Source organism: Podarcis vaucheri, assembly GCF_965113315.1.
Source record: "Podarcis vaucheri genome assembly, chromosome: 11".
In the NCBI taxonomy this organism is placed as follows: domain Eukaryota; kingdom Metazoa; phylum Chordata; class Lepidosauria; order Squamata; family Lacertidae; genus Podarcis; species Podarcis vaucheri.
Window position 1 is genome coordinate 17,166,307 of NC_138749.1, and position 25,628 is coordinate 17,191,934.

A 25,628-nucleotide genomic window follows, 5' to 3' on the forward strand; every position below is an offset into this window, starting at 1 on the left:
TATACAAATTATAAAATGTAGGCAATATTTTCCCCCAAAACAGAACCAACCTGAAAAAGTAGAAAGCCATCAACAATCCTGCTCCTAGCAAGGCACCCACAACAATTCCTGTAACTGCTGACTCTCCTAGACCACCTGCTTGAAAAATTAAAAAAGAAATAACCAATAGCAAATCACAATGAAATACGTTCAAGCTCACAGAATGACTGAATAAATGATCAATGTAATATTATAAACAAATCTATTCAAAATCCATTTTGAAAAGTGCCCAAAGAAACTTTTCTATAGTTCCAACTGCTTTTATTATCTTCCTTTATGTTTACCTTGGAGCTTATTGTTGTCACACTCTGAAGTGCTGCTGATTTATTTCAGTTATTTCTAAGCCACCTTTCAAGACTATACAAGGCGGCTTACATTAAAACAAAGATACAGTTTCCATTAAAAACAAACATTGAAATATGCCATTCAAATCACAATAAATCTGTCAGCTAATAAATTTCAATAAACGCTAACAGAAATCCCAAAGTTTAAAATGAAACATTTTATTAAAAAGCCAAAGAAAACAGGTGCGTTTAAAAAACTTTCTATAACAGCAGAACTGAAAGAGTTGAACTGAACTTTTTAAAGGGAAGGCATGTATTTTCTCTCCAACACGCCTTGAGGACACTGGGCAACAGTAATTCTCAGTCAATAATGAATTACCTTAGGATGGGTTGCAATACAACTTTTTACATCCATATGCTGTTTTTTGCTGTGATTTTTTTTTTTGTGTGTGTGTGTTTTGAAATGGTTCATCCATGCAATTCAAATCTTCTCAAATTTATAAAAATCTGCCTTCTTTTATATTGATGCTGGGAGATAGGGAGTGAGCCAACAACATGACTACCACCCTGGCTGCATTGTGGGACCTGCTCCTTGGTCAGCTAGCAAATGCCAGCTGGGCATGGATAGGAGGTGGAAAGGGAGTGGTGCTAGGTGGCGAATCATTTGCCTTTCATACAAAAGGTCCCAGCCTCAAACCCAGGCATTTCCACCTAGGACTGGGTAAGACTCTGGAGAACTACTGCCAGTCAGTGTAGACAGTATTGCACTAGGTGGAGCAAAGTTCTAACTTGCTCTAAGGAATTCAGTCCATCTGGTGCACTTCTGGACTATAAATTCTGGCGCCTATACTGATGGGGATGAGGTGGAGAGTTCTTAAATTGCCCTCCCACTCTCCCTAATTCTTGGATGTTTCTTCTCCTTGATTACTTTGTTATGGGCTAATTGCCGGTCACTGGGTGATAGTGCCAGGAAGGAATTTTACCTGCATTCCTAATCAACCATTTGGTTCTAGGATTTTTTTTATTTTTTATTTTTTTGCCTTCCTCCTAAGAAGGATATTTTCTTTCACAGTGCTTTCAGTCTCTTGCATCAATAATTGTACCACAACTTGCTCTACTGCTGGGGCACTGGGCAGGGAGCATAGTTTGAGAGCAGGTGGCAGTGATTTCACTGAATGCCTTCCTTGGGAGAACCCTTAAGGGCTCTGGGGATAATGTCTCGCTTCTGGACCATTTTGGGTACCTTGGTACCATTTACATTCTATGGTTGGTCACAGCAGGTAGAAAGAGCAGTCAGCAGTGAAGAAGATGACTTTCCTCTCGACATAGTTAGGCTATAAGGCAGGCTGCCAGAATGCTTTGGTTCCCTCGGCCATTCTATGCCAAACGTTTCAAAGCTTAATAAACTTTGGGCCTGATTCATTCTTGTGCCTGTTCAGCATTTACACTCACCTCATGACAGCTTCATTTCAACTGCATCTCTGTATCTTCTCCCACTTACTCCTTTATCCCACCTAGCTCCATCTGCAGCACCACTATTCTCTTCCGGGAGTTTCAGCAAGGTTATTCATTTATTTATTATCCCACTTTTCCTCCAAGGAGCTCAAGGTGGCGCACATAACTCTCCTACTCCCCGTTTTATCTTTATAACAACGCTGTGAGGTAGTTGGGCTGAGATACAGTGATTGGCCCTAGGTCACCCAGTGAGTTTCTTTGCTGAGTGGGGATTGGAACCCTGGTGTTCCAGGTCCGACACTCTAACCACTACACCACATTGGCTCTCTGCTTTGCAACCTTTTGCTTGGGAAATCTTGATGCTATTACAATATACAAAACCATTTGCACATACCCACTTTGCCAGTGTTCCATCTTCACATTTTGAAAGAAACTATCCCAGATTTTCCCATGAACATTAGCTATACGTAAATTGAGCCTCAGTAAATTTCCTCTGGTCAGGTTGTTATTTGTAGTATTGATATTGATACAGAAGTGTATCTGAGAACAAGCGCAATTCCTTAACATGGACTGCTGTCTGTTGCAGATTTGGAAAGGAGAAGTTAACCTCAGTAAACTTACATGATTTGCAGGGTGTGTTGCTTGGGTGTTCCAAACCTCGGCTGTCATCTGTTCTTGCTTTGAGCTTCCAGGGGTAATTTACATTTGGAAGCATTTCAAGCCGTCCATGCTTTCCATAATAGTTCCAAATAACCTGTGAAGAAAATAGATATATAGCAAAATGACAGTCTATTTCCAACCAGCTTCTGGAAGTAGGGAGAAAACTGGGGTATATCAGCTAGCTTAACTTCTGTTATATATAACATACACTTTTCAGAATTGCATCCAAAAATCCATCAATTGAAAGACGTAATTGCTGGAGCCATGCATTTTTGGATCATAAATCCCTCCTTGCCCCATTCTGAAATTTGGAGGGACCAAATGTCCAGCACATAAACTTTTGTTTACTTCACCGAATGGTGTGTAAATTATTGCTGCCATTTGTGTATGGCTGTCAGAGCTCTTTGGGCTATGTGCTTGGCTCTTGTTCTCTACCACCACACCTCTATTTTTTGTTGTCCCAAACTAAAATGTATGTTTACTTCATTTTAGGTTCATTTTATTTATCATATTCTAGACACCAAATTATCAGATAAAGATTTGCTGGTCAAGCCTAAATTGGTTTGGCTGCATTCCACTTAGAAACTAAGGTTTTCATGACCAGTGGGAATGAACCTTCCAAATAAACTAATATTACCACCAGCACCATCAAAGAGAGGTCAGCATTATAAATTAGGATGAGACAATCCCAGCAAAATGGATGATGTCAACAAACACAAAATGGAAAGAAGCTGGAATGTAACATGAGTGAGGCTTCCAAAGGGAAACAGAAAGGATGTACTAAGTATACAAAAAAGTCTAATCATGCAATTGCTGGATTTCCTGTCATAGATGAGAGCTGCACATAAATATATGTGGAGACTGGGGTCAATGTTATCCTTCCCATGTGCACTTCCCCTCCACTCAAAGGTTTTGGGTTAACAGGCTGTGTCCTTCAGCCTTTCCTCAGATGACTTCTGGGCCTGTAATAATCTTTATAGTTCTTTTCTGACATCTTCCATGTTATCAGTCAGTCAGGTCTTTGTGTATGGCCAAGGCAGCACAATATTACACACACAAATCAATCAAAAGCACCATAACAGCAAACAGTCTGGTTGACACCAGATCAAACCAATTCACTGTCCTTACAGTTAACAGGTTTATATGTACAATTTTCCAACTAATCTTAGCAGTTTATGCAGCAAATGACATTACTATACTTTATAAGCCATTATTTCTATTTTACCAACATTCTTCTTGAAATGTATGACATCTAACTAGCTGCGGCTGCTGACCCCTGAGGCTGGTGGGGTGAAAGAATGAGCAGAGGGCAGGGCAGCTAACTGCGGATGGGGCTGGGGTGGGCAAAGTCAGGGGTCATCATAGGCCAGCCACATGTGACACAGAGATGCAGGCAGGCAACCAGGCAGGCACGCATGCAGACACATGCAAACAGTTTAATTGGTGGTGAGAAACAGCAAGATTTGGGTCCGGGAGGGGAAATACACAGGTTAAGGAATGGAGGGGAAAGAAAGAGGCACTAGTGCTAGGCATTCTGATTTTTAGTTCACTATGACATTCTGATTTTTATAGGATTGCAGTTTAAGGCATTTATGTTTTTGAGGCTGAAGTTCTATGTGTTTAACGAAGAGGAAGCTCAACTAAACAGCAGATTTTATGTCTGAATGAATATGCATGGGATTGTTCTGTATAAGGCAAATAGTTGGATTTTATACACTCACTAGCTATAAGTGATCCATGTTATATCATTAAAGGTTAAAGCAGTAGAATAAGTTTAGTGCTGATAAGAAATTAAGAGCTGAATATATTTCTGTTTTACCCTGGGGAATTTGCTTCCCATGGCTTCAAAAATTCCAGAAAATTTCACCTCTCTGCTGCCTCATATTTATTTTCTTGTTCACTGCAACTAAAACCTTCTGAACAATGCCACTGTCTAGGATATTATCCACATCTGATATATCTGGATTTTCACTCTAGCATGTAATATTATTGGTTGAATGCTGTCTTTAATTTCTACAGATGAAGACCATGACATTTGTAAACCAAGGACCCTGTAGTGCTATTATGCAATTGTAGTGTTTAATTTCACAGTACCAATACTCAAGGCACTCTCCTTTGGCTGCATTGTATCTCTTGCTTTTGATGACCAGCCTAGCTAAACAAGGTCATGAATACTTTTCATTTTCTTCAGAAATGTATGCAGTCTCCCACATTCATTAAGATCTTGAATTCAAGAGTCTAGGTTGCCATATCATCTTTTTCAGGCTGATGATGATCCAGTAATAATCCAGTAAGAAATTGTGTGTGTGTGTGTGTGTGTGTGTGTGTGTGTGTGTTTTAATGGCAGTTTGTTCCAATGCCTGCACATCAAGCTTTCTTATGAGGTTCTGCTGAAGGGTTAGTAAGAAGGACTTGTAACAGTGATCAGTCTAAATTCTTTCCTTAATTGGTTTAGTAGAAATGGAGACTGCAAGAGACATAATATGTCTTGCCCACGGTAGAGTCAATAAACATTTTTCCACTGAATCCTTGTTCCAGCCTAGCATTTAGCATTATTTCAGCACTTACCTGCTGCATTCCAGTTTCTGGATCAGTCATTGCAATCACAGAAAAATCTCCATATCTTTCTCCATTGGCATCTATGGATACTGGCCCTGCAATGCCTAGAGAGTGGCAGGTGAGAAATTTAAAAATTAATGAGTTGACAGCACATAATGCTTCCAAGAAAAGCAAATGGCAGAATTATTAGAGACTGATATGGCAGGAAACCTCATTAGTCTTCCAGTACTTCTGTTGGCATTCCAAAAGAAATTGTAATTTTACCTCTGGGGCTGCATTCCTAAAATTCCTAACATTTCTTCACTCACTCACTCACTCACACACACACACACAGCCTGCGGGGCATAAGTCCTATTTCAGAACCCCTATTTTGCTGATTTTTAAAAAGCCATTAAGGGGCAAAATAATTTTATACAGGAAAGTCTAGGCCCTGGAATATTTGAGGATGCTAATAGTTTAATGCATCTACATGTCTGAAGACAAAAGCCAAGCAAAGAGTTCTAATAATAATAATGATAATAACTTTATTGTCATTGTACAACCTGTGTACAGTGAAATTAACAAGCCTCCCCCCCCCAAACACTCAATCTCTTATCGAATGTATCAATCTCTAATACATTCACCCTTTGAGATGGCATAGATAATTTAGAGAAAGAGTTGCAACTATGAGGCTAGAAATCCTTAACAGCATGTTACATGGTTCTTCCTGCTACCCTTCTATCCTCACAGCAACTCTGTGAAGCAGGCTGAGAGACAGAAACTGGCTTAAGGCCTCTTCAGTCTAAATCCAGCACTACTCACTGCACTACACTGGCTAACTTCATAAGCAGTCCCATGTTTACTGCACTGGTATAATGCATGTAATATGCATATGGTACTAGAATAACCCTTAAGTTTTTAAAGTAAAATCAACACTACTAATATATTTAGGATAATGGTATCCTGCTTTGTAGCCCTGAAAGGCTCTCTAATTAAGTTAATAAAAGGTTCTTACAATAAAAATCACATTCAAGTTGAGTATCAGGAACAGAAATAACATCATCCTCAGGATTCTTTGGTGCAGCCCTTCAATTTCTGCCTATTATAATTTTCTACCATTCTTATTTATTTCATTTGTGAATCACTTCCCATAAAACATTCCAAAGTTAAAAAGATAGCTAAAAACAATTTCAAGTTCAGTACAGAAACAGACTGGGATTTTAAAAGAATATCCTCTTGAAAGATTTGTTGAATAAGGGAAGGGCTTCAATAGGCACCAGAATGATAACATACAGTGGTGCCCCGCAAGACGAATGCCTCGCAAGACGGAAAACCCGGTAGACGAAAGGGTTTTCCGTTTTTGAGCTGCTTCGCAAGACGATTTTCCCTATGGGCTTGCTTTGCAAGACGAAAACGTCTTGCGAGTGTTCCGATTTTTTTTCGCTCCCCCCCTTTTTCTAAGCCGCTAAGCCGCTAATAGCCGTTTAGCTGCTAATCCGCTAAGCCTTTAATAGCCGCTAAACCGCTAATAGCGCTAATCCGCTAAGCCGCTAATAGGGTTGCTTCGCAAGACGAAGAGACTCACGGAGCGGATTAATTTCGTCTTGCGAGGCACCACTGTAGATACTGCCAATCTGTTATGTGGTGGGAGGAAGAGCCAAAGGGTAGTTGCAACCACACTAAAGACCTGATTCCAACATCATGCGGAATGGTCCTCCTGAGGAAATGGCATCTGAAGGAGGCCCAGCCCTGCAGAGTGCAGTGATTGGCTGTGTATATAAGGCATGAGACAGCAGAGTCCACTGATGCAAGAGAGCAGCTAAACTCTCTTAACCCATGATGGAGACTCCTTCTTCCCCTGCTGGTAGTTGGCTAACCCATCACTATTTGTTACTGTCTTTTGATCTACAATGGTACCTCGGGTTAAGTACTTAATTCATTCCGGAGGTCCGTTCTTAACCTGAAACTGTTCTTAACCTGAAGCACCACTTTAGCTAATGGGGCCTCCTGCTGCCGCTGCTGCACGATTTCTGTTCTCATCCTGAAGCAAAGTTCTTAACCTGAGGTAATATTTCTGGGTTAGCTGAGTCTGTAACCTGAAGCATATTTAACCTGAAGCGTATGTAACCTGAGGTACCACTGTACTGAGGTTTGGATTATGTGGATTATTGTTGGGGCTCAATGTGTTGAGCTCCTGGATCCTGAGCGACTATGGGGTTGAGGTGCTCATCTCGCTTTCAGGCTGAGGGAACCGATGTTTGTCCACAGACAGCTTTCTGGGTCATGTGGCCAGCATGACTAAACCGCTTTTGGCACAACGGAACACCGTGAGAGAAACCAGAGCACACGGAAATGCTGTTTACCTTCCCACCACAGTAGTACCTATTTATCTACTTGCACTGGCGTGCTTTTGAGCTGCTAGGTTGGCAGGAGCTGGGAGGGAGCAACGGGAGCTCACCCTGTTGCGGGGATTTGAACCGCCGACCTTCTGATCAGCAAGCCCAAGAGGCTCAGTGGTTTAGACCACAGTGCCACCCGCCACCTGGATCGGTATAAAGAAGAAGAGTTTGGATTTGATATCCCGCCTTTCACTCCCCTTCAGGAGTCTCAAAGCGGCTAACATTCTCCTTTCCCTTCCTCCCCCACAACAAACACTCTGTGAGGTGAGTGGGGCTGAGAGACTTCACAGAAGTGTGACTGGCCCAAGGTCACCCAGCAGCTGCATGTGGAGGAGCGGAGACGCGAACCCAGTTCCCCAGATTACGAGACTACCGCTCTTAACCACTACACCACACTGGCTCTCCACAAGACTTGGACAGGATAAATTTCTTGTCCTTTCCAACCAAATGCCTCTCCATTACTGTGAGAAAGAAAAACTCACTGAAGCCCAGAAAGTGGTCCATTATGTTTTTCATATCTGTTCCAATTTCAGAACTCATTGTTGGGTTCTTATCTAAAGGAAATATTTCCTTTCAGTTTAAGTACTTCCACTGGAAATTGTGATAATCTTACACGGTAAGAAATGACAGATGTATCTGGCAAGAGCAGCTTGGTCTTACCAGTAAGGTCCAGCTGACCTTACAAAGTTTAATGCACGGGTGTGTGTTCTGGAGTTTGAACATATTCATAGATTCTAAGATTGGCAGGATGTGGGTGGGGCAGAAGGGCCCAAAAGGTTTGGCACTGAAAACCCTGAACACTTTGGCATGCACAATCAAAAATAGCAAATGGAGACCTTGAAACATTTCTGAACGCACACACAAAAAGCTGTTCAAAATCTAATACAGCAAAGAAAAGGAAGGGGGACTTGGCATTTTTGCATTTCTATTAAACCCAGCTTTTCAGTTATAAAAACTAAATGGAAAAGATGAAGCAATGTAAGGAAGCATGCTAATATATGCACATGAAAGAGTCAAATGGCTACAATCTTCAAAAACAAGGAAGGAGCCAAGAACCTTAATGATGACAGCTAACCTATTATTAAAACGGTTTTCTTTGTATATAAAATTACTGACAGTGATGCTATAAAAATGTAGACAACAGGGGGCTATTTAATGTAGTTTCTTAATATCTAGTGTGCAGGCATGCTATCTATACACCCTGTTTAAACATGTCACAGTCTCCATTTTCGCCTATGTTGTCCCTGTTAATACATACGTATGTGTAGATAACCAGAAGTAGGGAGACCCTTCCAAACACAACATGTGAGGCATAAGGTGGTATGTAAAGGAGTGATAAAAAGCTGTCACTGCACATGTAGATGGAAACCATTATCTTCTTACATCCTTATTACAAGTTGCCACTTCTTTTTTGTACCAATAATGATCTACTAGGAATCCTTAATTTATATCTCATCCTTTCAAGGAACCACATTATTCATGGTTCTACCCCCTTTCCCCTTTTTTATTGCTGGAAACAACACAACACAACACAATCATAATTACAACAATGGGGGTCTTTTCTACCCTGAGCCCCACATTCCAGCAGTGGGTGTGCCAAAGCAAAAAAGGGAATGGTAACCCCCCTGTAATTTGCATTGGAGAGAAATCTCTCATTCACACCAATAGGAGTCCCAACCCATGCAAATTGGAGGCACTCTGAACTTAAGCTGGATCAGGACCCTCCATTCTCACATTGGCATTAATTTGCTTCAACTGAACCTTTTTTGTGTGAAAACAAATTGCAAGCAAGAGCTCCCCAAGTATGGTAGGGACCACAGCAGGGAGCAAAGGTTTATAACCCTTCTACAGCACTATGCCAAAGACTCTCAGCCCCTGAAATTTGCTGCTCTTCTCCATCCTCCCATGCTAGCATGGATGGGATGGAAAAGGCATATGGAGAGGTGATGGAGGCCAGGTAAGAAATCTCCAAGGGTCATATCTAGCCATGGTGTGTGTCAAAGCTTTCCCATCCTCTCAGAAAAGAACTTTTTAACAACCAGTGGGGAATGGATGCTCCCTCGTTTTTCATTTTATGGTATGCTATCAGCAGGAGGTGGCAGGTTTTATTTTAAGAAGCTAGATGGTACAACCGAAAAGTTACAGATTTCCCCAAGACTGGACAAACAAAATCACATCAAGCACTTGATTATTCCTACCTTCGTATGTCCTATTCCATGTCTGATGGACAATCTTTTCTCCATCTTTCTTAGTGAAGCCATTCTTCAAAACTTCCCGTAGAGCCAGAACATAGAGGATAATAGCATCATGGAATCCTTCTACAAACATGTTAACCTAAGGACAAAGCAAAGCTTTATTATTATACTGAGCCATAACAAAGCGGATGTTTGCAACATTCAGCAAAATCCCACAATTTGTACAAACTGATTAAGATCAGTCAATTACTGGTAAATAGAAAAAAAACAACAAGTAAACTTAGTATGTCTCAGAAGTTGGTAAAAATATATCCTGGTATTTCTCCTTATTGATGAAAAATCTACATTAAAACTGTGGAACCAAACAGAATGTCATTCTTCAGGAAAATTTTAATGGGCTATGTACTTTTTCAAAATTATTGTATTTAAGTCTTATATGCCAAGGATAGGAAGCCTGCGCCCCATGGGCAACATCCTCACCCAATTGTTTTTTTTGTGCAGCCCCAATGTTTTTGTTTTAGAGTTGTTGTTTTAAAGATACTGTATATGTGTGTTTATGTGTGTAAAACTTGGCTGGGGGCAGCAGGGTGAATTTCAGACTGCCTTTAGCAATTAGTTATCAACAAAGATTAGGCAGACATGCACTGGAGTAGCCAACATGGTACCTGCCAAAAGTTGTTGGATTACAGCTCCCATTGATCTCAGCACACATGACTAGCATTCAAGGATAATGGAAGTTGTAGTCCATGTTGGGTGCCCCTGCTTTATACAAATCTGAGATCTTAAAACTCTCTACTGGCCTTACTCTGAGTCTACAACAATTACACTACTTCAGTTGTATGTTTATACACATAATCCTTTAAATCATCTATAACTTTACCTGGAAGTAAGTCCCACTGACCGTATCTACTTCTGAGTAGGCATGCATTGCACTGTAACTCTGCTTTATCTTGTTGAGGGTAGTGATAAAATAATCTGTCATTGCTCAAACCGTGAATAGCAGAAATGCTTCAGTGCCTGCTTTACAAAGCACCTTCATTGGCTATGGAAATACTGTCTTCCCGTTGTAACTGTGGTAGTTTTTTCAGTCTGTGCTGGTTATTTTGTTTGTCTAATGATTGCTCTCCCCCAGCTCTAAGCCTCCCTTACACATCTGTGAACTCTGGACTTTGCTCAACAGACTCCTTGTCTGTTGGAATATGAACCAGCAGCATGTTTTCTAAAGCGGTAAAACAATAAATAAAAGTTCCCCATCTTTTGTGGCCCTTTCAGTAAATGGCATGAGCTAAATGAAATGTCACTTTCCACTACAAATCTCCAAAAGAAATAAATGGATTTGTGTTTTATAGCAGTTCGGTCAGTATTGTCCTACAAGGAATCCAACTGTGAGTGTACTCTCTCAGGGTTGCATTTACTATGCTTGGCCTTTTGGGCAAGCTCCTGTGGATTCAGAAAAGATGTAAGCAGCCCCTTCAAATTGGCAGGATTTGTCTCCAATAGCAAGCTCGTGATACACTTTTCACTGTGTATTGATTTTTGTCTTTTTATTTCGTTCCTCCAATATGTTTGAAGTACACACTGAAAATTCAAGTTCAATATAGCTTTGAAACAAAAGTCAATGTGAAGTAAGAAAATTCAGGCGTGAAGAACAGGAACAAAAGCAAGTAAAACTAATCAAAAGTAGTGGAAAGACACTTTAAGAATCTTTACTGTCTATTTTAGGAATGCAATGAAGTTGCTTCAAAGGGAATAATATCATTGATCCATCCAGCTCAATATTTCTACATTGACTGGCTCTGACTCTCTGGGTTTCAGGCAGGGGTCTTTCCCAGCCCTACCCAGAAATGCAAGGGTTTGGAGCTGCATACTTTCTGCATGCAAGTGTCTACTGTATTCTACCACTGAGCTACACCCCTTCCCTTTGAGAGTAATCCAAAAGAGGGCTGAATTGCACATTTACTGAGTGTATACAGGAGAACACCTTAAAGGCAATTTGCTAATTTCAGGAGCTATATACTCACAATACATAGACTAGAATAAAAAAACTATACAATAATCTAACAGATGATTTATAAGACTGTTAAGGCAGCAGTTATATTCAACCAATAACACCAGATTGAAAATCCAAGATTCCATTTCGTTGATGGAGCAATGATGTGACATTCAAACAGTAGGAACAGACAGAACTGTAGCATACAAATTGGGGACATGTGGAATCTCAGCCATGTGAGGCAGGAGAAAGGCTCCATCTTGCCCATAGTCTGATTATCTTTCCATGGGCCATATGAATCATATGTGAAGACCTCTCTCTATGGAAGGCCGATGGAGGCGATGTGGAAAGTTTCCCCTCCTTTCCATTTCAGGTAATGTTTGCTAGAGGAGCAGGACAATTCAGTGGCAGAGAGTGACAGAGCACAGGAACTACCCCCACATCTACAGTCCCATCACTCATGATGACTGGGCAGAAAGTGTGGGGGCAGCCTATCGCTCTCAGCTATCAAGCTTGGTTCAGGCCTGTATCATTAAGTGGTAGCAAGGATTCCAGTCTGAGCCAGAAAAGGGCCTGAACAAACTGGTACTGATGGAGTATATAAAGGATCTGTGTGTGTTTAGATGAAAGAGAATGGGCATTCCTGTATGGGGGAACATGAAATGCAACTCCTGGACATGAAATGCAACTTTGCACCTAACTTGCAATATTGAGAAAATTCCTCCTACTGAAGCTGGTATATGCTTTGGGAGGAACCCCAAAGAGATGCCTGCAGCAGAGGTAAATGGCTAATAGGAGAAACAGTGTCAAAAGGGGCTTAAGCAGGAGGGCAGAGGACATAAAAAGTTCTTTAGAGAAGTTGGGAGACAGGGTTGCCTACTCCTAAACAAGGGATATCCATATAAGAGTAGTTCTGATGCCTGAAGGCATTGCTACCATTGCTTATCAGAGAACCCCATAAGGCAAGATAATAATAAAAAAATCAGACAACCTGCCACTTACACAAATGAGGAAGATTAAATAGCCCTTGGAAGTGAGCCACCTAGTTACCAGGATTTGGTAATGCCAGATGTTTTCATCAGCTCCTTCTGGGCAACTAGATGGTATGCAGAAATAAGAGGGGGGTGGGGTTATGATATTAACTGTCCACTCCCCAGGTCTCATATATTTACTTAGCTAACAAGCAGGAACAGTGTTATCTTTTGGCACAAGGTTGGCAATTACATCACTGGAATTCTAGCATTTCACTTTCCAGACATTATGGGCGGCTTTCAAATGCAAAACAGTGGCCTGCTCGCTAGGGTGGAAAACCTGAAGGTAGACTGTACAACTTCAGGCAGCCAGAGGGGGCTCATGACTTCTCTTCCATGAGGGGGCAGCGAAGAATATAAAATAGGGGGGTTCTAACTTAACCTTCCTGGTATGCATTAAGAAAAAGATGCCTGCACAAATAAAATTGGCATGAATGGAAGAAGGCTAAACCAGAATTTAGTTCCCCGATATTTAGTTTTCTGCTTGAAGAGGGGATTGTGTGGAGAAGCATTCAATCGTGTGAGCCCGAACCTGCAATCTGAAATAATACAGAACTCCAGACACAGGTTTACCATCTTAGTGAAAACTAGGAACTGGCGGTGCTATGATGTCTAAAAAAATATGTCCTAGATTTTGGGCAACACTTATTTAGCTTTTGTTTTATAGCGCAAGAGTTCAGTACAGATAAAATAAATGGTATTCAGAGACCTCGAAAAGAGTGCAGTTCATTACAAAATTTCATAACTTCAGCACACTGTGAACACTTAAGATGCTTTTGCAATATTTGTGCGTGTTGATGAGCTCTTATCTCTTCCTAAGGTCAATGGCATTTCCTTTAGTCCATTCTAAAGATTTCAAAAGGGTGATATGAGGTTACTGTGCCTAGTGCTGGCAACAGGAACAAGGAGAAAGCATGCAAACCTACAGCCCATACACATGTTCACTGCACATAGAGGTGGAGGGGGAAAGTCTTTTGCTTGAGACCCTGGAGAGCAGATGCCGGATGAAGGCATGCAAGGTGCCAGCCAACCGTCTTAGGGACCTCACTCCAGATTTGTGTAGGGTTTGCTTCTTAGCCTTTTCTTCTCCAAAAGATATCCCGGAAGGCAGCAAAGGTTTAGGATCAGAGTCTTCCTTCTCCTAGGTCTAACTTCCCAGGTTGATGAGACCCATCTACCCCTCACTTCCCTCTACTGCATGTGCAGAAACCACATTGTATCATAATGCTTATATTCATAAGGGTTTGGGAAAGTGCCCATTTTTTTTAGTGAATTGTCATGCATTACAGGTACGTAAGGTGCTGAGATTTCCTTAAGCATTTGGAGTCTTAAATTCCATAAAGGATCAGGAGCAGCTCAATAAAGTTTGTCCTCTGAGGCAGAACAGCAAATGGCACTTGCCCTCCATTTACTCTCAGTCAAAGTCCATAGTACCTAAGCTTGGCCAAATTATTTTGGCACCTGAGACTGAAGATCCCACACCAGCCTTTTTCCTGGGAGTTAAAATACAACAAAAAATAAACTAAATAACTAGCAATTCTGTCTTTTTGTTATACCTAAAACCCGCTGCCTGAGGTGACTGCCTCATTTACCTGTAATACCATAATAGGTACTTTGGGCATTTTATCTAACACAGAAAGGTAGGCTAGAAATGTTTTTAATTTTAATAAATAAAAATTCATTTGTAGAGTAAACATGCCCTAAGGGTTATGCTTCCTTTGAATAGTCATCTTGTTTTTGTAGCTCTAGGAGGTAAATTAATTTGTTTTGATTCATTTTTGGTTGCTCCCCACCCTTACATTTCAAAGTTGAAAATTTACTGATTTTGGAACAGCCACAGCCTGTCCTTTTGATGCAGTATAAATCTATCCTGCCCCTGGTCTGTGCAAGAGCGCTACAGTAAAAAAAGGGGATTATATATATACGGTACCACAGTGACAAATAGCTTACAAACAAGGAAGCAAAGTCCTTTATCTGCAAACAGTAGATCTTATTAGGGTTCCCAGTTGTATCTTTTTTATTACCACACTGTTTTTGAAGTGATTAACCAGAAAATAAATGGCTGTAAGCTCCTGGCGATGTTTACTTGTAAACTTACAATAAATCCCATAAATATTACCCCCCCACACACATACATCACCAATGGTTCCTCTTATTGTCTTCCTACTATTGAAAAACAAATTGCCACTTCATTAGATTTAGGATCCGATATGAAGCCAAGGTTTGTTTTTTAAAAAATGGATTTAAATAGGCTTTGAATCAAGCTCTAGGGGAGACAGACCCTTTGGCTCTGCATCAGACATCCCATTCCTTCCAGAATTAAGCTGACATCACTTTTTGTTACAAAGAGCAAAGGAAAGCTAGGTTGGTTCTATTTATCCTTACTCTATTTGTTATCTGAGTGGCCAGCCATACTCAGTAAGGTTCACAAGCAGGGCACACTGGCAGTATTTGTCTCTTGATAATCCCAAACACTTGTCAACCAGATAGATGATGAAAAGGTGGTTATGTTAGGCTAACACAGGGTTGGGGGTCGGAAGAGGAGCCTGCTGATCAGGCCAATAGCCCATCTAGTCCAGCATCCTGCTCTCCCAGTGACCAACTAGATGCCTGTAGGAAAGCCACAAGCGGAACCTGAGCTCATGAGCTCCACACCTGCAATTAACTTTCATTGTTATCTGGTGTTCAAAAGAGGCATTGACTCCTATTATTGTTGTTATAGGAATTCTAAGGTCTTATATATATATACAATAAATGTTCATAAATGTACAAGGTAAACACATACATAAGTATATAAGCCACGTGTCTGAAATAGCACAGGAGAACAATCCTGAAGCCATTCTGACACTCCCAAATTGACCTCAAATATTTCTCTGCAAGGAGGAAGGAAATGGGAAAAGCTTTCCAATTGTCTTTGGACTGTAGGGGCTTACACCTCCCTGTAAATACAGTCTGGCAAGTATCTGTTAAGCTGAGCACACTATCAATATGCATAAGAGATCCAGGAACTAAATATTTACCATCTCAGCCAGGCTACCCAGAAAAGGCAATCAGATAAGGCATTATCAGGTATCCTGGCAGACAGGAGAGAAGCAACACACTCAAATTTTTGCTAGGGACCACCTCTTTCTGTGATGTATGTATGTTTTGGGGGGTGGTATCGAGCTACAGGGTAGGCAATTTCAAAAGTCTTTATAAGAGCTTGCACACCAATGTTCTGGGTTCCTCTCCTCCCTCCATACGTGGAGTAAGCGGGGGACCCTGCTGCAACAATTTAATAAAGATCATGCTTACTAGCTGCCTTGCTTCTCAATATTCTCTGGTTGGCCTTTGTTATTTTCTCCTACTGATAGAGAACCTACATAAGGACTCTATATGGGCTTTTGGATACCCCATAAGGGAAAAAGGAGCAGTTTTTTCTTATAACATTATTGTTACATGTTTATTGCTCCCTGTGAAGATGAAGCTTGTATTTAACTTGTACTGGATTATTGTGTTCTGAGTATGCATGCTCACTTTCATTTGGATACCCCATGTGTTCAAAACACTGTGCAGTGTACACAGCCTTTAGACCCTTGGGAGAAAGGCAGATTATCTACCGTATTTTTTGCTCTATAAGACGCACCAGACCACAAGACGCACCTAGTTTTTGGAGGAGGAAAACAAGAAAAATATTCTGAATCTCAGAAGCCAGAACAGCAAGAGGGATCGCTACGCAGTGAAAGCAGCAATCCCTCTTGCTGTTCTGGCTTCTGGGATAGCTGCACAGCCTGCATTCGCTCCATAAGACGCACACCCATTTCCCCTTACTTTTTAGGAGGGGAAAAATGAGTCTTTTCGAGCAAAAAATGTGGTATGTAATACATAAAAAATATGGCCAGTGAGCAAACAGAGAATGCTAAACATTCAAATTAAATCAAAGGCTGTGCTTTGAGTGGGCCAAAAATCCACACACAGAGACATACACAAAAGGCCGCTACTAGAGACATTCAATCTCAACTAAACTACACAACCAGGAACCCAACGCGACTCAACCCTCATGCTCCAGAATGGAATGTGGCATCCCTCGCTGTGGCTTGTGTCTTCTCAAAGCTTCCTCACTGGGTACGCACCATTCTGTCATTGGCTGGCACTGATTGGGCTACTGTCATGCATACAAAGGCTGCACAGTCTCAGTTGGGAGATGTGTGTGGTAATTTGACCTAAAGTCCAGCACCACCCAGAAGGTCACAGGTTCTGCATCCTGGCTAAAAGATTATTTATGGTTGAAGACACCCAGTGAGCTTTGTGGCCCCACAGGGTTTTGAACGCAAGCTTTCTTGCTTCTGTCCATCCACTAGACTATACTGGTGGTAACAGCTAGTAATAGTTCTCCTACCTCTCTCTGACTACAAAACCCCTTACTATGTCACCAAAATTAGCTTTCTGCATGATTCATTCACCAGTTATCACAAATCCACATGCCAGCTAACTTGGAAAACAGCAGCTACAGAATTTACACCATGGAATGGGCATGTCCACCCCAAGTTAAATGTGTACCGACATGGTCCTAAAACCGATGCACACTTCGGATTCTCTGCACATCTTTTTTTTAAACAAACAAACAAAGGTCTGTGGCAAATCTTAGAGCCACTGCACTTTTAGCAACTGGTGTCTCTCATATCAGCGATAAGTCTGTACAATAAAAACCACAGGAAAGTTAAAACAGACATCAATTAAACATTGTGGAAGGATGTATTCTTAATTACCTGCATAGGCCTGGGGGAATAGAGAAATTTTCAGAAGATGTTTAAAAGTTGGCATAGCAGGCCCATGTGTGTGTGTATTTCAACTGTTGATTTAGAAAATTGGAAACAACTGGGGGTTTTTAGGTTAGTTTTTTCTGTTTTTATTTTTTGTATTCTTGTGTAGCTACCTTTTTTTGCATCTGTTTTTGTATTGAATGGAAATAAGAGTATAAATATACCGTACTTATTTCTGTATTATACTGTATTATAATTAAATCATTTTGAACTGTATGTAACCATTACTAAGTTTATATAACTTTATTTAAAAACAAACAAAATACACCACTATGGCCAATGGACAAGGACACTTTAAGAGTCACTGCCATTGCAGAAATCACACATACGACACCCAGATGAAGTCACTAGTTCATACAAATGCCTCATCCATTCAGCCCCTGTGGTGGCACACTCCCAATGTTTATTACACTGGAGCTGTCTTCTCTGCAAACTTGCTCTAAGAATCCCAAAAGTCAGAAAATATGCACTGATTAAAATAGATCTGACAACAGAGGTGCTTCAAGTCTTGAGAGAGAACTAGGGATGGAGGAAAATTTCATCCTGCATTTTTAAGTGAACTGACCTAATTCACACCTCCTAGATTAATACATAGATTGGAGCATGTCCTGAATTTTGCAATGGAGTTCTAAAAACATACCAAAACCAATTAAAAATGTGTAATTAAGGCTAAAGTAACCTTAGACATGCATGAACCACTATAAAAATGTAGTTAAAAATGTTTGAGATACATATGGAATAACATGCATTTAAATATTTAAATATTTATCTTCATACATTTTTTAAAAAAATATCACATTAACGTATAATCAAGGCAAAACTGCCTTATGAATGATGAACACATGTGAAACTGACCTGAAATCAAATCAGAGAGATCTGTCCATTCCTATTCAAAACACACAGGTATAGCTTTCTTGTGTTTCATTCTCTCAGTTTGAGGCTGTATTGCAAGAACTTCGAATTCAGATAATCAAAAGTTTATATTTTGGTTTTGGGTACACAGAAAATAGTACTATAAAGTCTTAAAGTACCACAGGACCAAACTAATGGTTTGAAGGTGCATAGGATGTTCCATTACTGGATATGTTCCATTGTGCCAGAAGTGGTTTAGTTCTGCTGGCCACATGACCCGGAAAGCTGTCTGTGGACAAACGCCGGCTCCCTCAGCCTGAAAGCGGAGATGGGTGCCGCACCCCATAGTCACCTTTGACTGGACTTAAGTGTCCAGGGGCAGCGATGGAGTTAGCTGCATGAACACCTGGAGCAGCGGCCATGCCGTGCACCCAGTGGGGGGTGAGCTGCGCGGGGGGGGTGATCCACTGCACGTTGCCGCGCACGGGGGCGGCAGGGCGAGCCCCCCATGGCGTGCCTTTTTGTCACCCCCTCAGGGATGACACCCAGGGCGTGCCACCCTGCCCCCCCTTCCTACGCCCCTGTCCATGGGTCCTCTAGCTTTACCATTTTTAAACCTGGGGACTGCTTCTTTATGTGCTGCTTGGAGAAAGAATAGAATACACATATACTCAAACTAGTTTGGACAAGCTTTCAGTAAATGGGGACTAAATGTAAGGCTTGGAGTTTTAATATTGTTGGTTTCAGGACGGGGAATTCTGGTGTGTTTTTACAAGTGCTGTTTTAAATTGTTAAAGTATATTTTTAATTGTTAGTTTTGTTTAACCAACACTAAGACTTTGGGGAAGGACTGGGTGTGACTGCAAATATATCCAGGGAACACCAAGTTAACATAGATTAATTACATAACCCTGCCCAAATTAATAAACTCAATTTTGTTAGGAGCCCAGGGTGAGGGCATTTTCTCTCTCTCCCAACATTCAAAGCCACAAAAACAAGGTAGGATCTAGCCCTGCAAATATGTGCAATTTAAAGATGTTGCCTTAAAAATGATTAGACACGGTCACGGAGGATAGCTCAATCAACAGCTATGAGTCATGGTGGCTAAATGAAACCTCTGTGTTCAGAGGAAATGTATCTCTGAATACCAATTGCCAGGGGGAACAGCAGCAGCAGCAGCAGATAGTCCTCTTACTTTTGTGCTCCCTAGCAGATTTTGACCTGCCACAATGGAAAGCAGTATGCTGGACTAGATGAGCTTTTGTTCTGATATGCAGCAGGGCACTTCTTACATCATGGATGGGTGGCCTTCTAGATGTTGTTGCATTGTAACTCCCATTGGCTATGCTAACTAGGACTGATGGGAGTTGGAGTCCAACAACAACTGGAGATCCACAGGCTCTCCATCCTTGTCTTGTCTTAAATTGTTATGTGTGCTACCATTGTGCACTACAAACACCACTGCAATGTTTGCTAGAGAGCTCCCAACAGTTCAGGCTTAACTTTTCATTATGTACCATTTCAACTTATTTTCATTATATTATCATTTCAACTTCTTAAAAAAAAATACAACTCCAGATTTTTGAAAGTCACTGTTATTATATATTTGAATGAAGCAGAATTAAGGAACAAATTAGATGTCATATTAAATACATCTTTGCATTTAACACACAAGCTTTTTAATACAAACCTGCTGGTGTGGTGTGTAAGTGTGTATTGTGGAGAGGTGGGGTTTAACTCTTTCTTCCCCTAATATGATCCTAACAAAAGTCTATCAATGGGAGATTCTCTCTCATTCAGACAGTGGCCTCAGAAGAGTGATTGTCAACTGCATGAAGGGCAGAAAGGTTTAACAATTCCCCCGGCTCTCGCAACCCCAGTAATTATCAGCTGCTACTAGCTGCATTTTAGAACACTTGCATGCTAAATGCATTTAACATCTAGTTTGGCCCTAAATTTCAGGTGTCAGAAATGGTAGCAGTCAAAGGTTAATGTATTGGGGTAGGTACAGAATTTGTACTGGGAGCATGAAGGCATTCATATAACACACTCCAATGTTCCTCCAAACTTAACGTTCCTAAATATATAAGTTTAGTCATAGCTGTAAAGGTTCACAGTGCTCAGAAGGTCTCATTGCCCTCAGGAGATTTCTCATTGGGACAGACGTTTTTAGCATCTAATGGAAACAGAAAGCTCAAAACACACAGCTTTTCATTACAGAGAACCAAACCACAGTATGGACTCAAATATCAATGCAGGTTCCTTCATTTGGGGTACAACATGTCCAGCACTGAGGGCTACACTTGAAGGATACCGCACATGAGAGAACCGATTCTACTTTGTATATTTTTCTTTCACATGTTGCATTGCTTGTACATAATCTTTCCTATGCCCTCCCTTTTCAAAACGTTTAACTTTAATCGTGAACAATACATGAGTCCATAATAGGACTCCGTAATAGGACTCCATCAAAACAAATTGGGCCTTTTCCACATCATATTTTTTTCACTTACCTTAAACAGAAGGGCTGCAGGCTTAGGATGCAATCCACATTTCATTCATGTTAAGGGCCACAGATTTTAATAAGAGTTGGACCCCATGCCACAAAAATATGCCTCAGGTAGGATCCATTTGTTGCCTTCTACTGAATTTTATCTATTTTGTGCCATAGCATTTGCAGTTCTTTAAGAAGATTCCACAGTAAGTTCAACGGTGTTGATATACACACATTTCTTTTGGCACATAGATGTGCTACTTAATAATGCCCCTCTAGGCCAAAAGTAAGCATAGCAAGAGCTATGTGGCTCCTACCAGAAGCAACATCTCCTCTTTCCCCTCACAGCCCCTGTAATGTCTAGTACTACAGAAAACATGACCTGATATTACTTACTGTTCCCATATCCACAAGTGGCAGACAGTGCAGTGGAGTGCAAGTGTGGAAACTCACAGCACAATGATGTACTGCTACACTTAATACTAAGCATTAACAGAGGACGACAACACATTGAATTGCTGCTTTTGGTGATGAGCGCGTGGCTCCTATATCTTCCAGCTCTGGCAGGATTTAAAGCTGACTGTTACCATGTCTTTGTTCAACATTGCTTTGTGGTTGTTTTTGATCCTGCCACTAATCTGCTACTGCTGGTGTATGAATTTTGTATTTTCTTATTTTACTGTTGGCTTCATTTTGATTTTGTAAACCACTGTGGATCTCTTTGATTTTTTTAAATTTTTTAAATTGTTTTATTTTTTTATTTTTTTTATTTTTTTATTTTTTTAAAAAAAAATCTGGATTTTTTTGTATGTGGGGGGTGGGGGTGGGATTGATGTTTGGTTGGGCTTGGGGACCTGCTGGAGGCGGTGGCCGGCTGGGCCTTGGAGTTCCCTAACCTATTGGTATTGGGGGACTTCAACATCCATGCTGATGCCACTCCCTCCTCACAGGCTCTGGACCTGGTGTCTTCCATGGCGACACTAGGGCTCTCCCAGTTTGTTTCGGGCCCCACACATCAAGCAGGCCACACGCTGGATCTGATCTTTGGCGCTGGTATAGATGTGATCATGTTTCCTTCGATGAAGGTGCCATGGTCTGATCACTATGCTATGAAAGCCAGGATTGATGTTCCACCCCCACCCTGCTTAGGTGGTGAGCTGATTTGGGCTCGCCCGCGGAGGCTGATGGACCCTGATAGATTCCGCCAAGCCTTGCGGGACCTTTCTCCCCCTGGCGACTCATTGACTGAGCTTGTTGAGGGCTGGAATACCCAGCTCCTGGCAGCCATCAATGAGATCGCACCTAAGCGCCCTCTGCGACCCCGCAGAAACCGGGCTCCCTGGTTTACTGAGGAGCTCCGGAAAATGAAGCGGGACCTCAGACGGCTAGAGCGAGTATGGCGGGGTGCCCGTGACGGAGCCTCAAGAACATCTTATAGGGTTTTTATGAAAACCTACGAGATGGCAGTGAAGGCCGCTAAGAAGTCCTACTTCTCGGCCTCCATTGCATCCGCTAGCTCTCGCCCGGCACAATTATTTAGTATAATTCGGTCTTTAACGTCCCTCGAAGGACAGCCAAATTTAAATAACAATTCGACACACAGCTGTGAGGCATTTGCGAGCTTTTTTGCGGAGAAGGTCCTGTCGCTCCGCCATGACCTCCCTGCCAATTTGGATACAATAAAGGAACTGGAGGCCCCTCGACTGTCCTCGGGTCCAGTACTGGACCACTTTGACCGGATATCCCCAGCCGATGTGGACAGACTCCTCCGAGCTGGAAAGCCCACCACTTGTCCTCTCGACCCGTGCCCGTCTTGGCTGATTAGAGCATGTCCAGACGAGGTGCGGGCCCCCCTGGGGGATATCATCAATTTGTCCCTTGGCACCGGGACATTCCCAGGGGAACTGAAGGAGGCAGTGGTGCGTCCGCTCTTAAAGAAAACATCATTAGATCCCTTAGATCTATCCAATTACCGCCCAGTTTCGAATCTTCCATTCCTGGGTAAGGTGATTGAGAGAGCGGTTGCTGAACAGCTTGGTAGGTTTCTGGATGAAACATCGGCTCTGGATCCATTCCAGTCCGGCTTCCGCGCTGGTCATGGGACCGAGACGGCTCTGGTCGCCCTAACAGATGATCTTCGTAGACAGCTGGATCGAGGCGGGTCGGGGCTGCTGATTCTTCTAGATCTGTCAGCAGCTTTCGACATGGTCGATCATGAACTTCTGGACCACCGCCTCGCCGACGTGGGGATCCAGGGCACAGTCCTTCAATGGCTGCGCTCGTTTCTCTCTGGTCGGGGACAGAGGGTGGCGCTTGGGGGGGAACTGTCATCCCGCCACTCCTTGGTGTGTGGAGTGCCTCAGGGTGCGATTCTCTCCCCGATGCTTTTTAACATCTTTATGCGCTCCCTTGCCCAGCTTGTCCGGAGTTTTGGGCTGGGCTGCCATCAGTATGCTGATGACACCCAACTCTATCTGTTGATGGATGGCCATCCTGACTCGGCCCCAGACACACTGATCAGATGCTTGGAAGCTGTGGCTGGATGGTTACGTGGGAGCCGGTTGAAGTTAAATCCTTCGAAGACAGAGGTCCTCTGGCTGGGACGGGACGATATGGGATTGAGGGGGCAACTCCCATCTCTTGCGGGGGTGCAATTAGTGCCAGCACCGTCCGTCAAGAGTTTGGGTGTAATCTTCGATACCTCCCTCTCTATGGAGGCGCAGATTACAGCTATAACAAAGGCGGCATTTTTTCATCTCCGCCAAGCTAAGCAGTTGGCCCCTTACCTCTCTCGCCCTGACCTAGCCACTGTGATCCATGCGACGGTCACCTCCAGACTGGATTATTGTAACTCGCTCTACATGGGGCTGCCCTTGAGACTGACCCAGAAACTCCAGCGGGTGCAGAATGCCGCAGCGAGACTCCTTACGGGGTCCTCGCTGCGAGATCACATTCATCCGGTGCTATACCAGCTGCACTGGCTCCCGGTGGAGTACAGGATCAGGTTTAAGGTGCTGGTTTTAACCTTCAAAGCCCTATACGGCCTAGGACCCTCGTATCTACGGGACCGCCTCTCCTGGTATGCCCCACAGAGGAACTTACGGTCCTCAAATAAAAACATCTTGAAGGTCCCAGGCCTCAGAGAGGTTAGGCTAGCCTCAACTAGAGCCAGGGCTTTTTCGGCTGCGGCTCCAACCTGGTGGAACGCTCTGTCACAAGAGACAAGGGCCCTGCAGGACTTGACATCTTTCCGCAGGGCCTGCAAGACAGAGCTGTTCCACCAGGCCTTTGGTTGGGGCACAGCCTGACTCCCTCCTTTGGCAATCCTTACAATACTTTAGTTTATGGTTGCCATCAATTCTGATTTTAATTAATTCTTATGATGTTTTTATAATGTTGCACTATTTTAGTGTTGTTAGCCGCCCTGAGCCCGGCTTCGGCTGGGGAGGGCGGGATATAAATAAAATTTATTATTAATGCAGAAATATTTTATGAAAGAAAAAAACTGGCATTGGCACAGCTCTTAATGCCCTGGGTTTGAAGTTGATTAGGTCTGCAGAATGTGAATCTATCAAAACTGCCTTGCAAAAACGTATAAAAATCCTTCAGTTACAACTTAACCTACACCCTAGCCGTATGTTACCATAAAATTAATTCCAAGCCTCAACAACACCTTACAGCAAGGATGGTTATACCTTAGAGCAGTGGTTACTAGTCATGGTGGCTATGATCTGCCTCCTTGGTCGAAGGCAATAATGCTTCTAAATATTAAGTTACTGGAAACTACAAGAGAGGAGAGTGCTCTAGTGCTTGGGTTTTGCTTGTGGGTTGTGCCAGCAGGAACAGGATGTTGGACAAGATGGGCCATTGGCCGGATCCAAAAGGCTCTTGTTATATTCCTATGGGGAACCTGTGGTCCTCTAGATGCTGTTGGACTACATACTTCCATCATCTGTGACCATTGACCATGCAGGCTGGGGCTGATGGGATTTGTAGTCCGGGAGGGCTGCAGGTGCTCCTCATCCCTGCTTTATAACAATATGTTGAATATACTACCAGGTTAGTTTTCTTCCAATCCTACTTGCTCTAAACGTCTCCAAGTATTGCATTCAAAGGAAAAGATGTCTATGTTCTAACACTCTGACATTCCAACTGGGGATAATTTGCTGAAAACCAATAAATGGACCTAAGGATTAGGTTGCTAAACTACTAAACATAACATTGAATGCGCCTGGCCTGGGTAGATGTAGTCTGTTTCCAAATGTCCACATAAATAAGGGACAAAAATGCATTGGGGCATAAGGAAAAATAAGAGTGTAATTTTATTCATTGTCAGTAAACATCAGATATCTTGGGCTTTATCCTCTCAACAAAGATAGTGGGAAAGCTCTTGCTGACTTTGGTGGCTATACAGTCATACCACAAACTTCTAATTAATAGTGGATTGATTCTGTCAGCAAAACATAAGCTGCCATGTGAATTCGGTTTTTCTTGCCACTGAAAGCAAATCTGCGGTTTGCTTTTATTCTTTCAAAGACAATTAGCAAAGCACTCCAGATACTGAAAAGTTCTATTCATTTGTACAAATTATTCCTTGGCAGCAGCCTATTTATTTCCTCTCCTTTCTCTCCTGATGCATTTAAAAGAGGACACAAAAGCCTGCCTGTCATTAATCCTACTTGGCTGGTTTGGAAAAAGACAAGTGGTGCACACACCACTGAACATGTAACATTTTTGCTTTCTTTTAAAGAGATTTTTAGGAAGTGCTTAGCAATCTTCCATCACCTCCACTCTCTGTGACTGTATAGTCCCAATTAATGGATAATGGGTTTTTTTTGGGGGGGGGGATGCCTGTGTGTGCGTGAGAGAGAGAAGTTGGGGGAATTGGA

The 25,628-nt window shown here is 42.2% G+C and overlaps 2 protein-coding genes across 3 annotated transcripts in view; one reads left to right on the top strand and one right to left on the bottom strand.

The window, feature by feature from the left end:
* TARS1 (threonyl-tRNA synthetase 1) overlaps positions 1–25,628 on the top strand; it is a 212,162-nt gene that overhangs the window by 118,631 nt on the left and 67,903 nt on the right. The gene's annotated exons all lie outside the window — the stretch shown is intronic.
* The window catches only part of NPR3 (natriuretic peptide receptor 3), a 54,933-nt gene that overhangs the window by 7,655 nt on the left and 21,650 nt on the right, over positions 1–25,628 (bottom strand). Inside the window, exons 4-7 of one of the 2 annotated variants that reach the window (XM_082242047.1) lie at positions 9,574–9,709; positions 5,007–5,101; positions 2,400–2,532; positions 51–135 (exon numbers count right to left, since the gene is read on the bottom strand). In XM_082242047.1, coding sequence (XP_082098173.1) covers positions 51–135; positions 2,400–2,532; positions 5,007–5,101; positions 9,574–9,709 — 449 coding nt within the window. Of the gene's footprint in view, positions 1–50; positions 139–2,399; positions 2,533–5,006; positions 5,102–9,573; positions 9,710–25,628 lie in introns of both variants that reach the window. The other variant, XM_082242046.1, reaches the window with a different exon arrangement.